The sequence below is a fragment of the Thermobia domestica genome, chromosome 1 (assembly GCF_964235325.1).
Source record: "Thermobia domestica chromosome 1, izTheDome1.hap1.1, whole genome shotgun sequence".
NCBI classification, from domain to species: Eukaryota; Metazoa; Arthropoda; class Insecta; order Zygentoma; family Lepismatidae; genus Thermobia; species Thermobia domestica.
In genome coordinates this window covers 85,237,706-85,261,919 of record NC_137454.1, presented here as the reverse complement: position 1 = coordinate 85,261,919, position 24,214 = coordinate 85,237,706, and the positions used below count along the sequence as shown (strand labels likewise).

The window sequence follows — 24,214 nt, the reverse complement described above, 5'->3', positions numbered from 1 at the left end:
GAGCGAAAACAAAGTGGGGGGGCTGTCTAAACGGTAGCCCCCCCACCTTGTCAGAATTAGTCGAAAATGGTGTCAATCGTTTGTGCATCGTTTGTGCAGAAATGTGCAACACAAATTTTCGTTTGTGCAACAATGAACAATGAGCTAGAGCGAAAACAAAGTGGGGGGGCTGTCTAAACGGTAGCCCCCCCACCTTGTCAGAATTAGTCGAAAATGGTGTCAATCGTTTGTGCATCGTTTGTGCAGAAATGTGCAACACAAATTTTCGTTTGTGCAACAATGAACAATGAGCTAGAGCGAAAACAAAGTGAGGGGCTGTCTAAACGGTAGCCCCCCCACCTTGTCAGAATTAGTCGAAAATGGTGTCAATCGTTTGTGCATCGTTTGTGCAGAAATGTGCAACACAAATTTTCGTTTGTGCAACAATGAACAATGAGCTAGAGCGAAAACAAAGTGGGGCGCTGTCAAAACGGTAGCCCCCCCACCTTGTCGGAATTAGTCGAAAATGGTATCAATCGTTTGTGCATCGTTTGTGCAGAAATGTGCAACACAAATTTTCGTTTGTGCAACAATGAACAATGAGCTAGAGCGAAACCAAAGTGGGGGCTGTCTAAACGGTAGCACCCACCTTGTCAAAATTGGTCGAAAATTGTGTCAAACGTTTGTGCATTCTTTGTGCAGAAATGTGCAACACAAATTTTCGTTTGTGCAACAATGAACAATGAGCTAGAGCGAAAACAAAGTGGGGGCTGTCTAAACGGTAGCCCCCCACCTTGTCAGAATTAGTCGAAAATTGTGTCAATCCTTTGTGCATCGTTCGTGCAGAAATGTGCAACACAATTTTTCGTTTGTGCAACAATGAACAATGAGCTAGAGCGAAAACAAGGTGGGGGCTGTCTAAACGGTAAACCCCCCACCTTGTCAGAATTAGTCGAAAATGGTGTCAATCGTTTGTGCATCGTTTGTGCAGAAATGTGCAACACAAATTTTCGTTTGTGCAACAATGAACAACGAGCTAGAGCGAAAACAAAGTGGGGGGCTCTCTAAACGGTAGCACCCCCACCTTGTCAGAATTAGTCGAAAATGGTGTCAATCGTTTGTGCATCGTTTGTGCAGAAAAGTGCATCACAAATTTTCGTTTGTGCAACAATGAGCTAGAGCGAAAACAAAGTGGGGGGCTGTCTAAAAGGTAGCCCCCCCACCTTGTCAGAATTAGTCGAAAATAGTGTCAATCGTTTGTGCATCGTTTGTACAGAAATGTGCAACACAAATTTTCGTTTGTGCAACAATGAACAATGAGCTAGAGCGAAAACAAAGTGAGGGGCTGTCTAAACGGTAGCCCCCCACCTTGTCAGAATTAGTCGAAAATGGTGTCAATCGTTTGTGCATCGTTTGTGCAGAAATGTGCAACACAAATTTTCGTTTGTGCAACAATGAACAATGAGCTAGAGCGAAAACAAAGTGGGGCGCTGTCAAAACGGTAGCCCCCCCACCTTGTCGGAATTAGTCGAAAATGGTGTCAATCGTTTGTGCAGAAATGTGCAACACAAATTTTCGTTTGTGCAACAATGAACAATGAGCTAGAGCGAAACCGAAGTGGGGGCTGTCTAAACGGTAGCACCCACCTTGTCAAAATTGGTCGAAAATTGTGTCAAACGTTTGTGCATCGTTTGTGCAGAAATGTGCAACACAAATTTTCGTTTGTGCAACAATGAACAATGAGCTAGAGCGAAAACAAAGTGGGGGCTGTCTAAACGGTAGCCTCCCCACCTTGTCAGAATTAGTCGAAAATTGTGTCAATCCTTTGTGCATCGTTCGTGCAGAAATGTGCAACACAAATTTTCGTTTGTGCAACAATGAACAATGAGCTAGAGCGAAACCAATGTGGGGGCTGTCTAAACGGTAGCACCCACCTTGTCAAAATTGGTCGAAAATTGTGTCAAACGTTTGTGCATCGTTTGTGCAGAAATGTGCAACACAAATTTTCGTTTGTGCAACAATGAACAATGAGCTAGAGCGAAAACAAAGTGGGGGCTGTCTAAACGGTAGCCCCCCACCTTTTCAAAATATGTTTAAAAAAAAAGGTGTCAATCGTTTGTGCATCATTCGTGGAGAAATGTGCAACACTAATTTTTGTTTGTGCAACAATGAACAATGAGCTAGATTGAATACAAAGTAAGGGGCTGTCTAAACGGTAACCCCCCCGCCTTGTCAAAATTGGTCGAAAATGGTGTCAATCGTTTGTGCATAGTTTGTGCAGAAATGTGCAACACAAATTTTCGTTTGTGCAACAATGTACAATGAGCTTGAGCGAAAACAAAGTTGGGTGCTCTCTAAACGGTAGCCCTCTACCTTGTCAAAAACAACTGAAACCATCGTAACTGGTTAGGGCAAATTGGAAAGCCGGATAAGACAGCAACAAGTTTATTTTTGTAATCGTTCCATGTTGCAAAAAAAAATTGTGTTGCAAATTTTTGCATAAACGATGAACAAACGATTAAAATAATTTCGGACCTATTTTGAAAAGGCGCAACCTACCGTTTAGACAGCCCAATTTTCTTTTTGTTCATTGTTGCACAAACGAAAATTTCTAATACATATTGCTGCACAAACGATCGACATCATTTTTGGATTGATTTTGACAAGGTGGGGGGTACCGTATAGACACCCACTTTATTTCTCCTCAAGCTCATTATACATAGTCGCAAAAACGTAAATTTGTCTTCCACATTTAGGAACAAAAAATTCACAAACAATTCAAACGATTTTCGACCAATTTTGACAAGGTGGAAGCTAACATTTAGACAGCTCCCCACTTTGTTTTGGTTCTAACTCATTGTTCATTGTTGCACAAACGAAAATTTGTGTAGCACATTTGTGCACAAACGATGCACAAACGATTGACACCATTTTCGACCAATTTTGACAAGGTAGGGGTCTACCGTTAAGACAGCCCCCACTCTGTTTTCGCTCTAGCTCATTGTTCATTGTTGCACAAAGGAAAATTTGTGTTGCACATTTCTGCACAAACGATGCACAAACGATTAACGCTATTTTCGACTAATTCTGACAAGGTGGGGGGGCTACCGTTTAGACAGCCCCCACTTTGTTTTCGCTCTAGCTCATTGTTCATTGTTGCACAAACGAAAAATTGTGTTGCACATTTCTGCACAAGCGATGCACAAACGATTGACATCATTTTCGACCATTTTTTACAAGGTGGGTGGGCTACCGTTTAGACAGCCCCTTACTTTGAATTCAATCTAACTCATTGTTCATTGTTGCACAAACGAAAATTAGTGTTGCACATTTCTCCACGAATTATGCACAAACGATTGACACCTTTTTTTTCGACATATTTTGAAAAGGTAGGGAGCTACCGCTTAGACCGCCCCTACTTATTTTTTGCTCTAGCTCATTGTTTAATTTTGTACAAACGAAAATTTGTGTTGCACATTTCTTCACAAACGATTGACACCATTTTCGACCAATTTTGAGAAGGTGAAGAGCTACCGTTTAGACAGCCCCCACTTTCTTTTCGCTCTAGCTCATTGTTCATTGTTGCGCAAACGAAAATTTGTGTTGCACATTTCTGCACAAACGATGCACAAACGATTGACACCATTTTCGACTAATTCCGACAAGGTGGGGGGGCTACCGTTTTGACAGCGCCCCACTTTGTTTTCGCTCTAGCTCATTGTTCATTGTTGCATAAACGAAAATTTGTGTTGCACATTTCTGCACAAACGATGCACAAACGTTTGACACAATTTTCGACCAGTTTTGACAAGGTGGGTGCTACCGTTTAGACAGCCCCCACTTTGGTTTCGCTCTAGCTCATTGTTCATTGTTGCACAAACGAAAATTTGTGTTGCCCATTTCTGCACAAACGATGCACAAACGATTGACACCATTTTCGACTAATTCTGACAAGGTGGGGGCTACCGTTTAGACAGCCCCCCCACTTTGTTTTCGCTCTAGCTCATTGTTCATTGTTGCACAAACGAAAATTTATGTTGCACATTTCTGCACAAACGATGCACAAACGATTGACACCATTTTCGACTAATTCTGACAAGGTGGGCGGGCTACCGTTTAGACAGCCCCCCCACTTTGTTTTCGCTCTAGCTCATTGTTCATTGTTGCACAAACTGAAATTTGTGTTGCACATTTCTGCACAAACGATGCACAAACGATTGACACCATTTTCGACTAATTCCGACAAGGTGGGGGGCTACCGTTTAGACAGCCCCTTACTTTGTATTCAATCTAGCTCATTGCTCATTGTTGCACAAACGAAAATTAGTGTTGCACATTTCTGCACAAACGATGCACAAACGATTGACACCATTTTCGACTAATTCCGACAAGGTGGGGGGCTACCGTTTAGACAGCCCCTTACTTTGTATTCAATCTAGCTCATTGTTCATTGTTGCACAAACGAAAATTAGTGTTGCACATTTCTCCACGAATGATGCACAAACGATTGACACCACTTTCGACATATTTTGAAAAGGTGGGGGGCTACCGTTTAGACCGCCCCTACTTATTTTTTCCTCTAGCTCATTGTTTAGTTTTGTATAAACGAAAATTTGTGTTGCACATTTCTTCACAAACGATTGACACCATTTTCGACCAATTTTGAGAAGGTGAAGGAGCTACCGTTTAGACACCCCCTACTTTGTTTTCGCTCTAGCTCATTGTTCATTGTTGCGCAAACGAAAATTTGTGTTGCACATTTCTGCACAAACGATGCACAAACGATTGACACCATTTTCGACTAATTCCGACAAGGTGGCGGGGCTACCGTTTTGACAGCGCTCCACTTTGTTTTCGCTCTAGCTCATTGTTCATTGTTGCACAAACGAAAATTTGTGTTGCACATTTCTGCACAAACGATGCACAAACGATTGACACCATTTTCGACTAATTCTGACAAGGTGGGGGGGCTACCGTTTAGACAGCCCCTTACTTTGTTTTCGCTCTAGCTCATTGTTCATTGTTGCACAAACGAAAATTTGTGTTGCACATTTCTGCACAAACGATGCACAAACGATTGACACTATTTTCGACTAATTCTGACAAGGTGGGGGTGCTACCGTTTAGACATCCCCCCACTTTGTTTTCGCTCTAGCTCATTGTTCATTGTTGCACAAACGAAAATTTGTGTTGCACATTTCTGCACAAACGATGCACAAACGATTGACACCATTTTCGACTAATTCTGACAAGGTGGGGGTGCTACCGTTTAGAGAGCCCCCCACTTTGTTTTCGCTCTAGCTCATTGTTCATTGTTGCACAAACGAAAATTTGTGTTGCACATTTCTGCACAAACGATGCACAAACGATTGACACAATTTTCGACTAATTCTGACAAGGTGGGGGGGCTACCGTTTAGACAGCCCCCCCACCTTGTTTTCGCTCTAGCTCATTGTTCATTGTTGCACAAACGAAAATTTGTGTTGCACATTTCTGCACGGACGATGCACAAAGGATTGACACAATTTTCGACTAATTCTGACAAGGTGGGAGGCTACCGTTTAGACAGCCCCCCACTTTGTTTTCGCTCTAGCTCATTGTTCATTGTTGCACAAACGAAAATTTGTGTTGCACATTTCTGCACAAACAATGCACAAACAATTGACACCATTTTCGACTAATTCCGACAAGGTGGGGGGGCTACCGTTTTGACAGCGCCCCACTTTGTTTTCGCTCTAGCTCATTGTTCATTGTTGCACAAACGAAAATTTGTGTTGCACATTTCTGCACAAACGATGCACAAACGATTGACACCATTTTCGACTAATTCTGACAAGGTGGGGGGGCTACCGTTTAGACAGCCCCTTACTTTGTTTTCACTCTAGCTCATTGTTCATTGTTGCACAAACGAAAATTTGTGTTGCACATTTCTGCACAAACGATGCACAAACGATTGACACCATTTTCGACTAATTCTGACAAGGTGGGGGGGCTACCGTTTAGACAGCCCCCCCACTTTGTTTTCGCTCTAGCTCATTGTTCATTGTTGCACAAACGAAAATTTGTGTTGCACATTTCTGCACAAACGATGCACAAACGATTGACACCATTTTCGACTAATTCTGACAAGGTGGGGGGGCTACCGTTTAGACAGCCCCTTACTTTGTTTTCACTCTAGCTCATTGTTCATTGTTGCACAAACGAAAATTTGTGTTGCACATTTCTGCACAAACGATGCACAAACGATTGACACCATTTTCGACTAATTCTGACAAGGTGGGGGGGCTACCGTTTAGACAGCCCCCCCACTTTGTTTTCGCTCTAGCTCATTGTTCATTGTTGCACAAACGAAAATTTGTGTTGCACATTTCTGCACAAACGATGCACAAACGATTGACACCATTTTCGACTAATTCTGACAAGGTGGGGGGGCTACCGTTTAGACAGCCCCCCCACTTTGTTTTCGCTCTAGCTCATTGTTCATTGTTGCACAAACGAAAATTTGTGTTGCACATTTCTGCACAAACGATGCACAAACAATTGACACCATTTTCGTCCAATTTTGACAAGGTGGGGGGGCTGTCTAAATGGACGTTTACAACGATAATGTTCTTTGGATGCTTTGCTTTTTAAAATCATGAAAATTGTTAAGTAGTACTTCCTTATAACAACAAATAATTACAATAGTAAAATCTTAAACCAACAGCGACATTGTTATAAGCAGAAATCATGCCCATGGTCGAATATATCACTTTACCTACACGTTAGGTTCGGGAAAGAGGACATATAGAAGGGATATTATAGCTTCCTTCAACGGCGCAGACTTTCCAAAATTTATGTGGGTGCATATCAATGGTGGGATGTGTTGGCCTATATGTTTTCAAGGAAGTTTCGATATTTGATTTATTTTTAGTTAAAATCTTTTATGAACACCGTCATAAAGGGTTGTGCTGTGCTAAAGTAAAATATACCGGTACTATAAGGATGGGCTGCTTTAGCTCAGTTGGTAACACGGCTGACTTAAACGCAAGAAAAACGGACTTAAACCCGGCTCCAAACTAAAATTCTTGTGGGTGGCCCGGATCACCAAGATTATAATTATTTGTGTGGGTGCCGGAGCCCCGGAGCACCTACGTAGTCGGCGCCCATGGCTTCCTTGCCTCAGCCTATGGCTTTTGTCATATGGCAACTTCGAAATTTGTAAAGCATGTTGGAAAAATTCGGGATCTATCTAGAAGGCTAGTCCACCTTATGCATCGAATGATTATTGCAACAGCTATCCTCACACGTTAAAGAGAGTTTTAAAAAAGGTGGAATTTCAGAGAAATTTTGTTGAGAATGGTATAACCATGTGAATTATGTTTCGCATTAAAGTAATTAGTAGCCATTCGTGTTTATACATACTATAAACTATATGACAATTCTCTGTGTACAGTTCTGTTCAAAAAAAATCTTGTCTTAGCCACTCACTTCTCTTCAAAAAGCCCCTCCAAAAGCGGAAATAAGTCAAACAAATAAACATCTTCTTTGGCTGTCTAAAAATCTTGACTGTGTCCTAGCCTATACAGTTGAACAAATACGGCCTTTTAAAACATATATGGGTGTTTTTAAACATATAACACTATTTTTTAAAAATGATTGTAAGCACAGATACATACCTGGTTTCCCAAAAGTGTATTTGTATGCCTCTACATCTTCTTGTGTCACATCTGAATCTAGCATATCACGCCTAAATATCTGATCAAAGGCATCTAAGTCGTCTCGTTGAATGATAAGTTCGGGAATGATAGGTACGTGCAAATAAAAAACATACCTGAAAACGTATAAATACAGGATGTATGTATGTATGTATTGTGTAACCAAATTGCTAGGCTATATCCAGCATCAAAATAATCCCTAATCATGAAGACCATTTAAAAGTCTAAAACACAACAAAGAAGGTATTGGCGAACATACAGAGATTTAAGGAGCTTTAGATTTGAAGGTTAGTCCCAAGTGTTACCTCTATTTTTTTCCTTCAATACAGCAGCAAAGTAACCAGAGATTACTGCTCATAATAGCGTATAAATATCCCGACTGTTCGCAAATAGCATTTGCATACTTTCAAAATAGAAAATTGCAGGAAAAGTAAATAATAAATTTAGAAAAAATAGACTAAGGCTAATTGGTTTCACTCAGCGGCAAGGTGATCAACTTCAAATGGAAAAGTTTTAACTCCGATTGTCATATCTCGGATATCACGAGAATTTCTCCAAGCTCCTTTAGCTATACACATAGTAAGATGTCATGATACCGAAGATAGAATAGATAAATGGTAACACAGTATAAGAAAGAAACTCACCAAGATTTAAGGAACTGAGAGACGGATGAAGCTATTGTTTTTCTCCAGTCATCCATCTGGGGGCCATCCATGATTATAAATTTCTCTACCATATTGGAATGTTTTATCACAAAATCCCAGCCAACAATTCCACCCCAGTCATGAGCAACAACGATGCATTTTTGTCGTCCTGAAAAATAAGTAAATAATTAGATAATAATAATAATTTTTGAAGATGATTTTAACAAATTTTGAAGATTCAGTGATAAAATAGGTTCAGTTCTTATTTCATATTAAAAAAAATATGCGAGTTTATAACTTCTAATCAAATTGGAAAGAAAGAAATATTTATTTTTCGTATATTCGCTATGTAACGAGGTTACCGAGAGGCTGTTGGCCTCCATTTTGTTCTATACGATTAACTTTTTTTTTTTAAGTACGTATTCATGTGAAATAATTAATTCTTTTATAGGTTTAAGCGGTATTTAGTGTCAAATTCTCAGAAACCAAAAGAAAGATTAATTTCTATTCATTCCCCATAATTGTTACATTTTGTGATATTTTAGAAGTACAATGAGTGCGTGTGCTGCAAATTTTACTACGACGTTAATTCCAAAAGTAAGGTCTCGAAAGCGCTGGGGACGCAGAGAAACTGTTCGTGTGACTGTTGCCAACACGGTTGTGCTTGTTGTTTCACGCACTGCCAAATAAATTTGCACACACCTCCCTGCACCCTCCCTGAAAGTGGGACGCTCAACTCGGGCTCAGTCTATAATAACAATAATAATAATAATAATAATAATAATAATAATAATAATAATAATAATAATAATAATAATAATAATAATAATATTGTGGTTCTGTTACTATTTCTACGTTTCTTCTTTTATCCAGCTAGTGCTTTAACATCGCCGTGGTGTTATTTTTACACTACAAAACTAACACCTTAGTTCACTTTAATATTACTTAACATCAACTCTGTTTAGCCTGTGTTAACCGCAATCCCCGACCTCTGGTGTCCTACATAAAATCTTAAATATCTTAAAATACATTTTAGACAGGTATAAAGTGTTCTGAAAAATTGATAGTTTCAATTTCTGCAAGAAATTCCATGTAAAAAGAAAATCTCCAAGAAAAAACAGAAATAGGAATAAATATAATTTCTAGCTGCGACATTGCGTTCACTTCCAGAATGATTAAGTATAATTTCTTCCGTTAGTGAAACAACTAATATCTCTTGTCATAAACGACACGCCTCCTTGACGTTGATTTATTATGTGTTAAGTGGCTTGCACTTAACTACATTCAATGCACATAGTTGCCAGATCTGTAAAAAATTGTATGATGGGCGTGGCTGTAAAGTAATTTAAGTATCATCAGCAATTCATCATTTTTAAAATTAGAAATAGACATTGAATGCAGGAATTTGGTTTTGGCTAAAGAATATATGTGTGCATAAAGTTTATTTTGGGTCTGCAAAGTACTGTTAACATTGCATAAACATTACAATACCAAAATATAAAATAGAGAACTCAAGGTTCATGTAAGTTGAAGTCTGCTACTACATAGCAAGTGGAATAGGCATAGCCGTTAAAAAAAAAAAAATAGTCTTTCATTTCATATGTATGTGTGTGTATGTGTTCAAAACATATTTAATTGCTGTTTAAATAGTATTTATTCTTATTCTTATGCCCAATAAATTGAATTAGAAATTTGTTTTTCCATAATCAAGAACACAGGAACCTTTACATTATAATATTTCAGACATTTGTGTAGCACATCAGGGTGTTTCATGCCAAGTTTGATCCGGATCGGATTATTTACATGATTTTTTTTTAAATATATGACTCAAACTATGACCGCTCATAACTCGGGAATCGAAAGCATGCATAGCATTTCACACGCTTCGTCTTTATGTATTTCACCTTATAATGCAAATCAATGTCTATCACTATGCCAAGTTTGATCCGTTCGGATGAAGTCGTATGATAAATAGTGTTCAGGGGAAATCAAACGGAGGACGAAAATATGCTATTTCACATAATTCATCACTGCCGAAATCCAACTTATAAATATCTACTTCAGCAACAAGCAATATATGTAAAATTATTTATACGATTTTATTAGTGTATTTTCTCAATTGCCACGTGGCACTTTAGTAGCTAATTCAGTATGCCTTGCACTGAGAAAAAAATGCTAATAATAAGTTGTACTACCATGAGCAAAATAAATGACGCGTCTCTTTATTTTGAAGTTTTTTGAAAATATCTCCGTTTTCTTTATATGTTCGAAATTTCGGAAGGTTTCCCCAGCAGGACAGGTTAATAACAAACCCGTTTTTAATATTTGTGTTAGATATTAGCTTAAAATAAAGAAATTAGAAGCAAAAAACATTAAATCGACAGAAATCTCGAGAATTACCAACTCTGCTAAAGTGGGAAATTTTCAAGAACACGAGGGAATTCTGCATTTCAACACGAAGCAGCGACATCTATGTCATTGAGAGAAATGTGGATTAAATCTACAAACTAACTTTTAACGAATATTTCTAGTATGTCTTATTATATGCATTATCTGCAAACTCCAAATATATGAATATATGCTAAGTATTAACATAAAGATAGAGCAAATAGTGGAAATTATCTATGGAAAAGGACGAATTGGTAGGACGATCGTAATGAAATATCGTCTTTACCGGAACAGGCTCAGTTCACGTAAAAAAACAAATAGCTCAGTTAGTTAAAGCAACGAGTCTGTATGCTGAAGGTAGCGGGTTCGATCCCATGGAAGTGCCGTTGTCATTTTTATCTCTACACTACGGTTATTTTATTTATTTTTTTATGTGGGAAAGAATTAAATTGTAACGTATGTGTAAAATTCATGACAATACCAAAAAAAGAAAAAATGCCGTTGTCGCACTTGCATTAGCGTCCCTAATTTTGTTTGCAAAGAGTTTCGTAATTATTTCCCCTGTGCTCACTGCTCACCATATGCTCGCTGGCGCATAACGAATGTTTCCCAGTAAATGTTAATTCTAATTTCGAGAATTTTATAAAGTTTCACAATATTTCTCACTAGATACTCTTCTATCTACGTGTTTGGATATTTTGATAACAGATGTCCCTATTAAATGTTTAATTTTCCCTAGATGTTTAATTACGGAAAAGTTTTACAATGTATTTGTATTGAATTGAAATTGTTTTGAATTTACTACATAAGGTAAGTAGACCGAAGGAGGAGAACTCAAGTAATTGATATTCTACGTAAAAGCAACCTATTGTAGAATGATGATGCTTCTTATCTTCAGCACATAATCTTTACGTTAGAGAGTCAGACAGAGAAAAATCCTGGTTTTTCCTCCTCTATGACCACCCATCTTAAACCTCTACATATCATTGTTCGTCTCACAAAATTTTGGTGCTCCAAAAACATTCAAATAATGATAATAATAATAATAATAATAATAATAATAATAATAATAATAATAATAATAATAATAATAATAATCCTGAATATGCCATCCTTACATAATGTAAGGATATCTTAGTTTCCTAGTTTAAATCTTAAATATCTTAGTTTAAAATGCTTTCTTTAGTACTTATTTGAGCAACCATGTAGGAGGGGGTACGACTTTTTATTTTGCCCCTCTCAGTACCCTTCCAACAGAAAGTAATTTTTGATAAGCAGGACAGACAAAATGAATAAGAAATATATTTACAGCATCCTCTCCCCTTTTATGATTGGAATATCACGTAATATTTTTTATTCTACGAAAGATGGCCCTGTGCGGTTAGGGGTAGGTAACTAAAAAAATACCTAATATATAGCGCCCCTTGATTGTAATATTACCGCTTCTTTATTTGTACGAGGGAGCCCCTACACAATCAAGGGTGACAAAAAGAATAGGAAGAGTGTCTATTGATTCCAGTGGTGGATCCAGCACGAACTCCTGGGGGAGGGGAGTTGAAGTGAAACATTCTTTTGATGATGTGAAGCTGTCACAAATTACCACTTAACTAAACTAAACAATAGTGGGGGGAACCGGAACCCAGTCAGTTTAAATTGATGTAAAAGTTTAATTTTTGGCTTCATATTAAAAGTTGTGGTTTCAAATGAGAATTTCAGTCCAAGTGGTCAATCATCAAATCTCGTGGGGCTATTCAATGTAGGCTAATACGGCCCCCTTATGAGAAAAGGCAAAATTATTAACATGTTTATAACTTTCGAATTTTTCGTCTATTTTAAAGAAATATTTTGCTTCGTATTAAAGTGTTGGTTCCAAATGACAAATTCAGTCCGAGTGGACAATGATCAAATCTCCGGGGGGGGCTATTCAGTATAGGGGGCTACGGCTCCCTTATAAGAAAAGGCAAAAATATGAAAATGCTTATAACTTCCGAATTTTTCGTCTATTTTAAAGAAATTATTGGCTTCATATTAAAGCCTTGGCTTCAAATGACAATTTCAGTCCGTGTGGACAATGATCAAATCTCGGAGGGCTCTTCGGTGTAGGGGTTTCGGCTTCTTTATGGGACAAGATTCACGTAGTTGATATTGCAAAATTGTTTTGTATATATAAGTGGAAACTTGCACCATTTGGTTAATTTTACCTCTTATGTTTTGCAGATTCATATTCCAAGCAATAGTTACTTCGCAGAGCTAAAAGAAGGCACTTACTAGTTTCATTAAAATGAAATGTCTTTTATGAGAAGTTCTCATGGAGCCGACGAACGAATAGGCACCCAAACGTTGGTTAAGTCGAACGGTTGAAACCCGTTGAGCTCGCTACAATTATTATTATTATTATTATTATTATTATTATTATTATTATTATTATTATTATTATTATTATTATTATTATTAATAATAATAATAATAATAATAATAATAATAGAGCATTAACCTTTGGTGCATGGGGTCCGTGGCTCGATTCCACTTCGCGCCAAGTGAAATTTGAGGTGGACAAATACCGTGTGCATGGGTATGTGTTTTCTTGAGATTTTCCATTTTCCTCCCACTTTCTTCATTTCACCATTTCATTCATCATCATTCTCCCTTAGCGTAGGTGCATAATCGACCAACGTTAAACTAGATATTGCAATTTCAATAATAATAATAATAAAAATTAATTCAACTGAAAGGACTGTAATTTATGTGGACAGCAATTATCATAAATATGCAACCATTATAAAAACAATGCTTTGAGTAGAAAGATAATCCTTTCCAAGTGTTAACGAATGCGCACGAGATAAGACATGTCTCGAGAAAGAGACAAGACGCGCTTTGTGACATCCAAGATAATACGAGGCAAATGTTTTGGACACGAGATAGCTTGTAAAATGTCTCGTCTTGTCTGGAATGTCTCGAAAACAAAAGTCTAAGTTTTAATATTATCTTTCAAGATCTATTCTCTCAGAAGTAGTTCTCTGCCTTAAAATTAATAACGACATTTGTGATTTAAAAAAAGATAAACAATGCCTAAAGTTAATAGTTAACTTTTCGAAAAGAAGCTTCATTAAGGGTGAACCTGAAAGATGTCCACAAACTTCGGGAGGTGATTCGTGACATAAAAAGGAGACAAATGGTCCTCTTGCAGTTTTCGAATTCAGCTTCGTTGTCGAGATACAGGGTTGCCAACTGGTCGTGTTTGAGAAACTCACTGAGAATAAATTCAAGTCCAAGAATAAACTACTACTCATATATTTTTCAGGTCAATTGACTTATACCATGTTGTAAGGTCAAATATTTATTTATGAAGTGTGTACAAAATTCGCCAGGGTCTTTTCTGAGAAAATCGTCGAGAAAAAGTCACCTCCAAGAATAAACTACCCCTTGTAAATTTTTCTAAGAGAAATATCTGATACTGCAATATAGGGTTGTTAATTAAATATTGATTAATGAAAAATAAACAAAATTGTTAAAACCATTTTTGAGAAAATAGCGTTTTTCGATTTTCGGCTGTTTGTAAACCACACTTATTTTAGGTGGTAGGAAAAAATGGAAAAGCTCCTGTAAGAATACTAAGTAAACCCTAAGTTTAAAATTTGGTGTAGATAAGTTGAACGGTATGGCCTCTAGGCGAGTGCATATAAAAGTGTGCCGAACGGACGGACCGGAAGGACGGGTGTCGAAAAGTCACATTTTCGGTATGTAGACGCCATGAAACATGTAAATCCGTTGAAATCTGAATTTGATATTATTTTCACAATCACTATATTTTCTTCTCTCTTTTGTCGCTCGAAAAAGAAAAGCCTAAGTTTACCACAAAAAGCTAGGGAGTTTCTCAAAAAATATTCAATTACAGGGCCACCGCACTAAACTTTTTCAATTCAATTTCTTAACTGTGTTAGGCCGCAGTTGTTACTGAAGTGTGTATTTGGATAATACGAATAAAATTATCGTATTATTCAAATACATCGAATGTCAGATTATCGAATAAAAAACTTCGATTGAAGAAAATCCACACTACAAAACTAACTTACACTTTGAGCACATTTTCATTAGACATATAATAGACCAATTAATGAAATCATTGTTTATGAAATATGAAAAAAAATCAAATGAGAAACTTTGGGAAAGTCGTTCAAAAAGAACACGTCAAGAGTAACCTACCTCTTGTGAATTGTTTCGAACAATGAGTTAAGATATACTTTTGGTTATTAATGAAATATTTATTTGCGAAATTTGAACAAAATCGCCTGTCGTTCGAGAAAATTGTCGAGGAAATAACCTTGACCCCAAAAATAAACTATCCGTTGTAATTGTTTTTCATAGAAATGACTTATACTAAAATATAGGGTTATTAATGAAATACTTATTTATGAATTATCAATAAAATTGTCCGAGTAATTTTTGAGAAAATCGTGAGGGAAAAATAACTCCCCGAATAAACTATCTCTTGAGGATTCTTTCAGGGTAAGCGAGTTATTCCATATTACTAGGTTTTTAATGAAATATTTATTTCTGAGTACGAACAAAATTGCTTGACTCATTTTTGAGAAAACCGTGGAGGAAAAACACCCCCAAGAGTAAACTACCCCTCGCATATTTTTTCAGGACAAACGAGTTTTGCTATATTGTTCGGTTATTAACGAAATATTTATTTTTGAAATATGAATAAACTCTTTTGAGTCGTATTTGAGAAAATCGCCCAGACAACACTCCACCAAGAATAAACTACCCCTCGCATTTTTTTAGGACAAACGAGTTGAAATCTTTATTTATGAAATATGAACGAAAACATTTGAGTCCATTTTGAGAAAATCACTGAGAAAAAACTCACCCCCTTAGTATAAACTACCCCTTGTAGATTTTTCTCAGATAAATGCCTTATACCACAAAATAGGGTTGCTAATTAAATATTGATTTATAAAAAAAGAAAGAAAACAAGATCGTTAGAGCCAGTTATGAGAAAATATCTTTTTTCTATTTTCATCGTACAGGAAACTACCCTTGTTTTGGGAGTAGGAGGGAAATAAAAAAACTATAGGAAATACTATGAAAATCTTAAACTAAAATTTGGTGCAGATAAGTTGAACGGTATGGCCTCTAGGCGAGTGCACAGAAAAGTGTAGCGAACGGACGGACGAACAGATAGACATGTATCGAAAAATAACTTTTTCGGTGTTAGGGGCTATAATACATATAAATTCGTTGAAATCTCAAATTTGATTTTTTTTTCGAACACCATACTTTCTTCTCTCATTTGTCACTTCAAAGTAAAAGGAACTCAGAACTACAGATAAAAGACACCTACTTTTACACATAGACATTATTTATTGATTTAAAACTGTTTTAGTTTGTGTCATTTCACTTCCAATTGAAAGGTTTTACAATGATTAACGGCATACCAATGACGAGACGGAAGTTTTCAGGAAGTAAATGCATTCAGAAGTCTAGATTGCATTACAGCTATCAGCCTGTTTTTATTTCTGCAATTGTTAACAGCTGTAATTTCGTCCAAACGCTACATGAAATAATTTTTGGTTGACGTCATTGTGTTACTATTTTAGTATTGTTCTCTTCAGACTTGGTTGAAGTTTTGTCTTAACGGTTATACATTTTTTTCTTATTTCATCGTTACACATAAGAATAAAATGTTGTGGTGACTGGATAGATTCGAACCTACGAACATTGAGTTTTTATTCTTCAAACAATTTACCAATGGACCAAGCTTTGTCCTCATGTTAACGTACGGTTACAGGGTTTATTACGATTTAAATAAAATGGCTGGCTGTTAGAGATTCCTGCCCAAATATTTCGATAAAAAATTTTCATTGCTTCGTACATTGTTTAGATACACATTTTAGGAGAGTGAATTTTGGTGTATATAATAATTTCATGCCAGATAAAAGCTGGATAAGTTTTAATAACATGTTTCATATGTAGTTCTCAATAATAGACTTGTTGTTCGGGATGACGTTCCAAGGTTTAGCATTGACTAGCAGTTTTTGCTATTAATATCCCTTCTAGCAATATTGGCAGTAGACAAAAGTTAGCCCGTGTTAAAGCTTTTTGCTCCTAATTTAGTTATTTTACTTTATTATTTAACGAATATATTGAAAATTGTCAGAGACACGTATGCAGTAATTTATTTCGGGAGGGGTCCGACTTCAATATTAGGATAAATTATAATAAAATTTTAAAAGATAATCCCCAAAATTAGGCTAAATTTACAGAAAAGTTGGGGTTTCAGAGGGGGTCCGGACCCCCTAGACCCACCCCTAAATGCGTTCTTGTTTGTCAGTAACATTTCCTCATTTTGAAACCCTCAAAAACTTCGGATATACTATATAAAGGAAAACGAGTTATTTTCGATGAAATATCACTTCAAGGAGACGCGTCAGTTTTATTGCACAGTGTGGTATCCCACGTTCACAATGGCAAGAGTTTCTTTCCTCTGATTCTCTGTCATTGTGCTCTATCGAAAGGTTAGGTTTGTAACATATTACTCCTACGAACAAGCATGACTGGCAGATAGGAATACTGAACACAACTCCAGAGAAATGCCTGCTGGAACTTACGTTTATAGCTACGCTTTGGGGATTTGCCCTCAAGGTCAATCGAATGGTAATTCAGTTCCGTCTCTGTTCTTAAGCCATGTTCGTATTACTTCGAACAGTTTTGATAATGAAAAGCATGCCTCTTAATATAACAGACTTCTTTCGCGTAAGAAATCGAAACTCAGTTGGTCAGAGCAACTAGTCTGTAAGAATTAGGTTGTTAGTTAGTTAGGAGCCCAGTACGAGTAAGGGTTTTTATTACTATTGTTTTTATCTTTTTTATGTGAGGAAAAATCAAATTGTGACATCGCGATATCAAATGTATTTGATTAGGTAGCTTTGTCTTACCTAAACTTTAAACATCAGTAACCGTCGAAATTATTTCACTAACCGATCACTTACTGAACATTTCAAACACGTCAAACCAGTGGCATAACATGAAGGTTAACCTCTCCTCCGCAGTCCTTAGTTATGCGTCCGTACTTTCAAGGGCGGACTAAGGGCCGGGCGACTGCCCGGGGTGCCAGAGAAAGAGGGGCACCAAAACGAGCCTCAAAAAGTAAATTTTACAATGTGTTTTCTACTGACGTTTTTGGTTTATATTCTTGTAAAGTAGTGGCAATTATATGATCTTTTTACATTTCACTATGGAAGAAGAGAGTTTCATAGTACTAAGGGGGCTGTATCGAAAAATTGAGAGATGGCATGTAGAATAAAGAGTGCCGGAAATTAAGTATTGTTTGTTTGTTTGCTTGAGTTTAGCGTTCCACGGTTATGCCTTAATGGGCAAGGGAGATGTGGATACTAATTATAGTGGAATCCGAACCACTTTTATCGTTCAACAGTAATCCACCGGGAATTGGACCCGGTACCACAGAGGGCAGGCGTGCTAGCCACTAGACCAGAGGGGGTGGAGTTGGTATTGTTTATAGCGGGCCATATTCTTTGTGAAGTTTTCCTAGGTAATGGATTTCTTTTTGAAAATGGGTTTAAAACAGGGGCGTCATTTAGGGAGGGCAGGGAGGGGCATTTGCCCCCCCCTGAGTTTGAGATGTATATAGATTTTATCATTAGAATAGTAGTAAATCAGTGAAAAACGCGAAATTTTACTTATATCAAGAGGTCTTGCCCCCCCCCCCCAAAGCAAAATCTGAAATGACGCTCCTGGTTTAAACTATTAAAAACACTATGATAAAATGTAAAATATAGGCTACTACTAGGGGAAGGGCGCCAAAAAGTCACTTTGCCCGTGTGAAAATTTGGCCTGCTCCGCCCCGGCGTACTTTCTGTATATTTTTTGGCCTTGCAGCTTGTGCGGTCCCCACGCCACATTGTTGCGGGGGCGCTATTTACGCCTACCTTTCGAACGTAATTCAATAACTGTTTAAGAAATTCTACCATCAGCGTGGAAACGGGAATATATTTTTCTAATAGTCCCATAGAACTTTCACTCAGAACGCCAGATGTAATTTTTCAGAGTGGGCTCTGGCTCATATTCAGGAATAATAATAATAATAATAATAATAATAATAATAATAATAATAATAATAATAATAATAATAATAATAATAATAATAAATATGAATGTCTTTCGAGAGCCGAAATTATGTGACACGAATCATTATAGATAGAGCTTTAAGATGAGTGGTCATAGGGGAGGAAAAACAGGATTTTTCTCTCTCTGACTCTCTAACGTTAAGATTATGTGCTGAAGGTAAGAAGCATCATCATTCTACAATAGGTTGCTTTTACGTAGAATATCTATTACTTGAGCTCTCCTCCTCCGGGCAACTTTGCTTATGTAGTAAATTCAAAACAATTTCAATTTAAGACAAATATTTATAGAGAAAATTAAACTTTTGATAGGGAAATCTGTTATCAAAACATCCAAACTTTTTTTTTTTTTTTGGTATCGTCATGAGTTTTACACATATGTTACATTTTGATTCTTTCCCAAAAAAAATAAATAAAATAACCTTAGTGATAAAAATGACAACAGTACTTCCACGGGATTCGAACCGTCTACCTTCGGTATACAAACTCGTTGCTTTATCTAACTGAGCTATTTGCTATCTTACGTAAGCTGAACCTGTTCTACAGTAAAGACGATTTTTCATTACGATTGGGCTAACAATTCGTCTTTTTCCATAGGTAATTTCCACTATTTGCACTATCTATACGTTAATACTTAGCATAGATTCATATATTTGGAGTTCGCTGATAATGCATATAATAAGACATACTAGAAATATTTCGTTAAAATTTTCGTTTGTAGATCTAATCCACGCTTCTCTCAATGACATAGATGTCGCTGCTTCGTGTTGAACTGCAGAATTCCCTCGCGTTCTTGAAAATTTCCCACTTTAGCAGAGTTGGTAATTCTCGAGATTTCTGTCGATTTAATGTTTTTTGCTTCTAATTTCTTTATTTTAAGCTAATATCTAACACAAATATTAAAAATGGGATTGTTATTAACCTGTCCTGCTGGGGAAACCTTCCGAAATTTCGAACATATAAAGAAAACGGAGATATTTTCAAAAAACTTCAAAATAAAGAGACGCGTCATTTATTTTGCTCATAGTAGTACAACGACAATCTTGGTGGTCTCAAGGAAATGTGTTCATTCAAAAATATGTTCTCAAAACTTTTCAAGGGGAAATAATGGAAATGTGAAAATACACTACGTACATGAGGATAACAAGTGAAAGAGTGGATAGCAGAATTTTAATATTTCCGCTAAGCGTAGTGAAATACGAAAACAATGCAAAATATAAGTCAATAAAACCTCGAGAATTCAAACTGCAATTTCTCCTGGAAATGGGATGGGTAGCATTTTCTTAGGTGCAATGGAACACTTTTTGTTTTAAAGGATAACTTACGTTAGTTGGAGCTGACATCGATCAAGGACAAGAAAGTGAATTCATTCCCATCTACTCCAGATACTTAAAATGTATTTCACGATAACTTAATTTTTTTTTTTTTTTAAGGTTTAAAAATTATCAGTAATACCGACTGAAATTATGTTAAAGATAAGGAGGTGAATTTAGTCCCCAACTTTAGTATATTGTTTATGATTCGTTGCTGAAAGCATCATCATTAGAGCGAAAGCCTAATCAAAAAGCTCTAAGTTGTTATTGTCCATAACTTTAATGACTCATGTGACTAAGGGATTACTTTTATTCGTGATAACATCCAGCCACACACTTTATAAGCAGCTCTTCAGTACTAGGAGAATGTCCACTATAACTTGTTAAGGTAGTCATTACTCTGACTTTAATACATTCCATGTCACTTTAGTTTCTATTCTTGAGTGATGTAAAGACCAATATGAAAATATCCTTGAATGGAATATTAAAGGAAACACTATGGGGCTCTAGGTTCAAATACTAGGCTATGGTAAAAAGTTGCAGAAATTTGGAGACAATCTGGTAGGTAATCTTCGTCATTGGTATGCTCCGAGGTATAGACATGTACAGGGCCGCGCCGTGGAAAATCAGCGCCCGGGGCGAGAGTATACGACGGCGCCCCCATACATATATTCCAAACAATTTTTCGTACCTTTTTTCCTTTTTTCTCCCGAATGTTTCGCCACTCTTACTTCGTCGCCCCGCTCGCCCCCCTACGGCACGTATATGGATATTCTTGTCGAATTTCCAAAAGTCGTTCTTTAGTGGTATCTTACGTCACAAATCGTATCTCTAACATAAAGTTTTTAGCTTAGACGGTTTGATCAGTCAAATCGGTCATTCAAGACTTACTTTATATATGGAGATTTTCTCTGTTACTCTTGATATTGCCACTTTTATAGAATTACATGTTTTAAAGTTATTTTCTGCGTGTGTCACGTTTTGAAGTCACATAATTCTTAGACTCAAGAAAAACAAATGTGTTTCGTTTTACAGTGTGAAATTATGGTAGACTTTCGAACTATAGGAAATCAATATTCAAATTTGGAATAGTAAATCTTAACTATTAGTTGCAATAGTTAAACAAAATCAAAGATAGAATCTGTTACTCGGACTCTTCAATCCATATCAAAAAGACATTACTCGTAATGCTTTACTGTTTTCTCCTATGGTGATAAAGCATAAAACCGGGAATCGTTAATTTGAACCATTTCCGGTTTGAATATTTAGATGTGGTTTAAGGGAAGAGATAGAACCTATTCTAGAGAAGCTGAATCGATTTCAAAATACTACATATCGATATCTCTTACTATTTTTGCTCTAACCACTTCCGATTTTGGTACAGTGTTCGACATAGTCATAGAAATTTGGCATGAGACGCTAAATCGTTAGCAAAAAACCGCTTCTCGCTATTTGTTACCGTTTTCGTTCTATCGCGATAAAAACTGAAGCCGGAAATTGTTAATTTCAACCACTTCCGGTTTGAACAGAGGGTTAATGGAGAATGTGAAACCTATTCTTCTGATGCTGAGTCTATTGCAGAAAACCGGATCTCGATATCTGTTTCTGTTTTTGCTCTGTGGAAATCAGTAGTAAATAAGAATATGAAGATAATTAATTCGGAAATTACACAGTATGAAAAAAAAAAAGAACTCCCGGGTCACATCGACTTCCGTTGGAAATGCTAAGAGTTTACATTATAAAAATATTTGTTTTCTTTTCGTATAGCAAAAATTAAAAAAAAATGTAAAATAAAAAAATCTGTATATAATGAATTATGAAACCATTATGATCTGTAAGTCAGTTGCCACTAGCAGTTTTTAGACTAATTTGGCTAACGTAGTAGCTACTTAACTACAGCAGTAGTTTCCATAATCCAATTGACACTATAAGTGACAGTATAAGTGATAAGACTTTCGTATCAAGTGAAGTTCTTGTTAATGTGAAGCAAACTCTTTACAAATCAACAGGTAGAGGAACTTTCTCGTGCAGGTAGGCCTAATAAATTTGTATATAAAAGAATTTAAATGTTGTTGCGCAATGTTTTCTACAGTTACTAACATCATCAACAGAATGAAAGCCACTTCAAGCACTTTCATAAGCAATTTCTGTATAGTTGAGCACTACTTCTGTTTTTATTATTATTATCACTTCTGGTTTGTACTTTTTTCTACATTAAAAACGCAATTTTGACTACTAAGTTATGGGTCACTCTGTATTGACATGTTGAGTACTTACGTACCTAGTCCTTCAATTAACAGTTTAATATCTTGTGTAAGATACTCTAGTTTGTAAGGAGACAATCCTGATGGTTTATCAGAATCTCCATAACCTCGCATATCCAGAGCAACAACCCTACACAAAAAGCAAATGTATAAATTACTACAATACTCTTTCAGTTATCTTATTAACGGTTATCACAGTTCAATATGATTAAATCCAGAAAAAAAGTCGAATTACATACTTTAATTTGACTTACTTTAAAATAATAATAATAATAATAATAATAATAATAATAATAATAATAATAATAATAATAATAATAATAATAATAACATAGTAAAAATATTAAATAATTTACAGTTAAATCTCATAGAAAACTGTCAAATCTCATTGTAATTTTTTCAATATTTTTTTTTGTTACTTTAGTGTGAACTGAAGGGACACACATACAGTGGCGGCTCGTGGCGTAGCCAGACGGGTGTGCAACAGTCATTAATTTAGATCCTGTCCCTTCACCCTCTGCACACACACACACACACATACACACATAAATTGCAAGCATTAGCTCAAGGGCTCACAAAATTCGACTTAATTAATTAATTTGAGAAAGCAATACTTTTTTATGTAGGAACTCATATGCTTATACTATTATAATTTATATTATTCTTAATAAAAAAATCAAAACAAGTATCTTGTGATGTCGTGAGAATTCAGCAAAATGTATTGTAAGTCAAAGTTGGGGACTACTGTATTAAAGAACACCTAAGAGCATTAATAAACTTGCAGATGTTTACTAAATTATATGAGCCAAGTGTCAACTACATTTTGCACAATTATGGAACATACTGTACTTATATTGTAACAGGACAATTCTTCATGTATTCCATCTTTCTGACAATTCAACTACATTTTGCACAATTATGGAACATACTGTACTTATATTGTAACAGGACAATTCTTCATGTATTCCATCTTTCTGACAATATTGTACATAAGCACTCTTAACATTTATGAAACTAATAATATTCATTTACAGACACTTTTACTATGAATTTCCAATTGGAGGAAAACAGACTTTGCAGAAGAAAGTCTCCCCTTCCCTTATAGAGCAAAGTGCAAATAAAATGAAAATGTGTATTTTACTTACCAGTATTCCTTTTGAAACTCTTTTAGTTGATATCTCCAAGAGTACCAAAACTCAGGAAATCCATGAATAAATACCATTAGAGGTTTTGTTCTGTCTCCAGCCTCTACATAATGTATTTTAAGTCCCTAAAGATAAGAGAAAAAGAGATAAAATAATCGAAATCAAAATGTATTGGAAAGGTGTTCTACAAATACACTACTGTTTGTTAAAAATTGCAACATTCAGAAAGAATGGCCCGAATGATACCACACTCGAAGGTTTGGTAGAACAGTGTACTAGCAATAGGTGATTATGTTTGCACTGAGATGGCGGATACGTAGTCCCAGCAGCATCCTATTTTTGAGCTGGTATTACTCCCTTTCTTGTGGTAGTTTTATGCCACGCTAAGTTAGTGAAGAGCCATCAAACGAAATAGCAACACTAAAGCAAATACTAATAAGCTTCTTTGACGTCAAAGAGCGCAGTGTCAGCATGTGAGTGCGCTCGAATGGGGCAAAATGATCGGTTTCCGAGAAACGGTTGTCATATCGTGATATTTCGTGTAATATGCCATTACAGTTTAATGTGATGATGTTTTAATAGGAGGATGCCCGAAATTTTTGCACCGACTGTACTTGACGTTTAACAAAAAATTTCT

The 24,214-nt window shown here is 36.3% G+C and overlaps 1 protein-coding gene across 1 annotated transcript in view; it reads right to left on the bottom strand.

The window, feature by feature from the left end:
• LOC145686907 (epoxide hydrolase 4-like) overlaps nt 1–24,214 on the bottom strand; it is a 49,107-nt gene that overhangs the window by 4,056 nt on the left and 20,837 nt on the right. Inside the window, exons 2-5 of the mRNA XM_081760550.1 lie at nt 23,578–23,702; nt 22,450–22,562; nt 8,321–8,489; nt 7,638–7,792 (exon numbers count right to left, since the gene is read on the bottom strand). Of these exons, the coding sequence (XP_081616676.1) occupies nt 7,638–7,792; nt 8,321–8,489; nt 22,450–22,562; nt 23,578–23,702 (562 nt within the window). The remainder of the gene's footprint in view (nt 1–7,637; nt 7,793–8,320; nt 8,490–22,449; nt 22,563–23,577; nt 23,703–24,214) is intronic.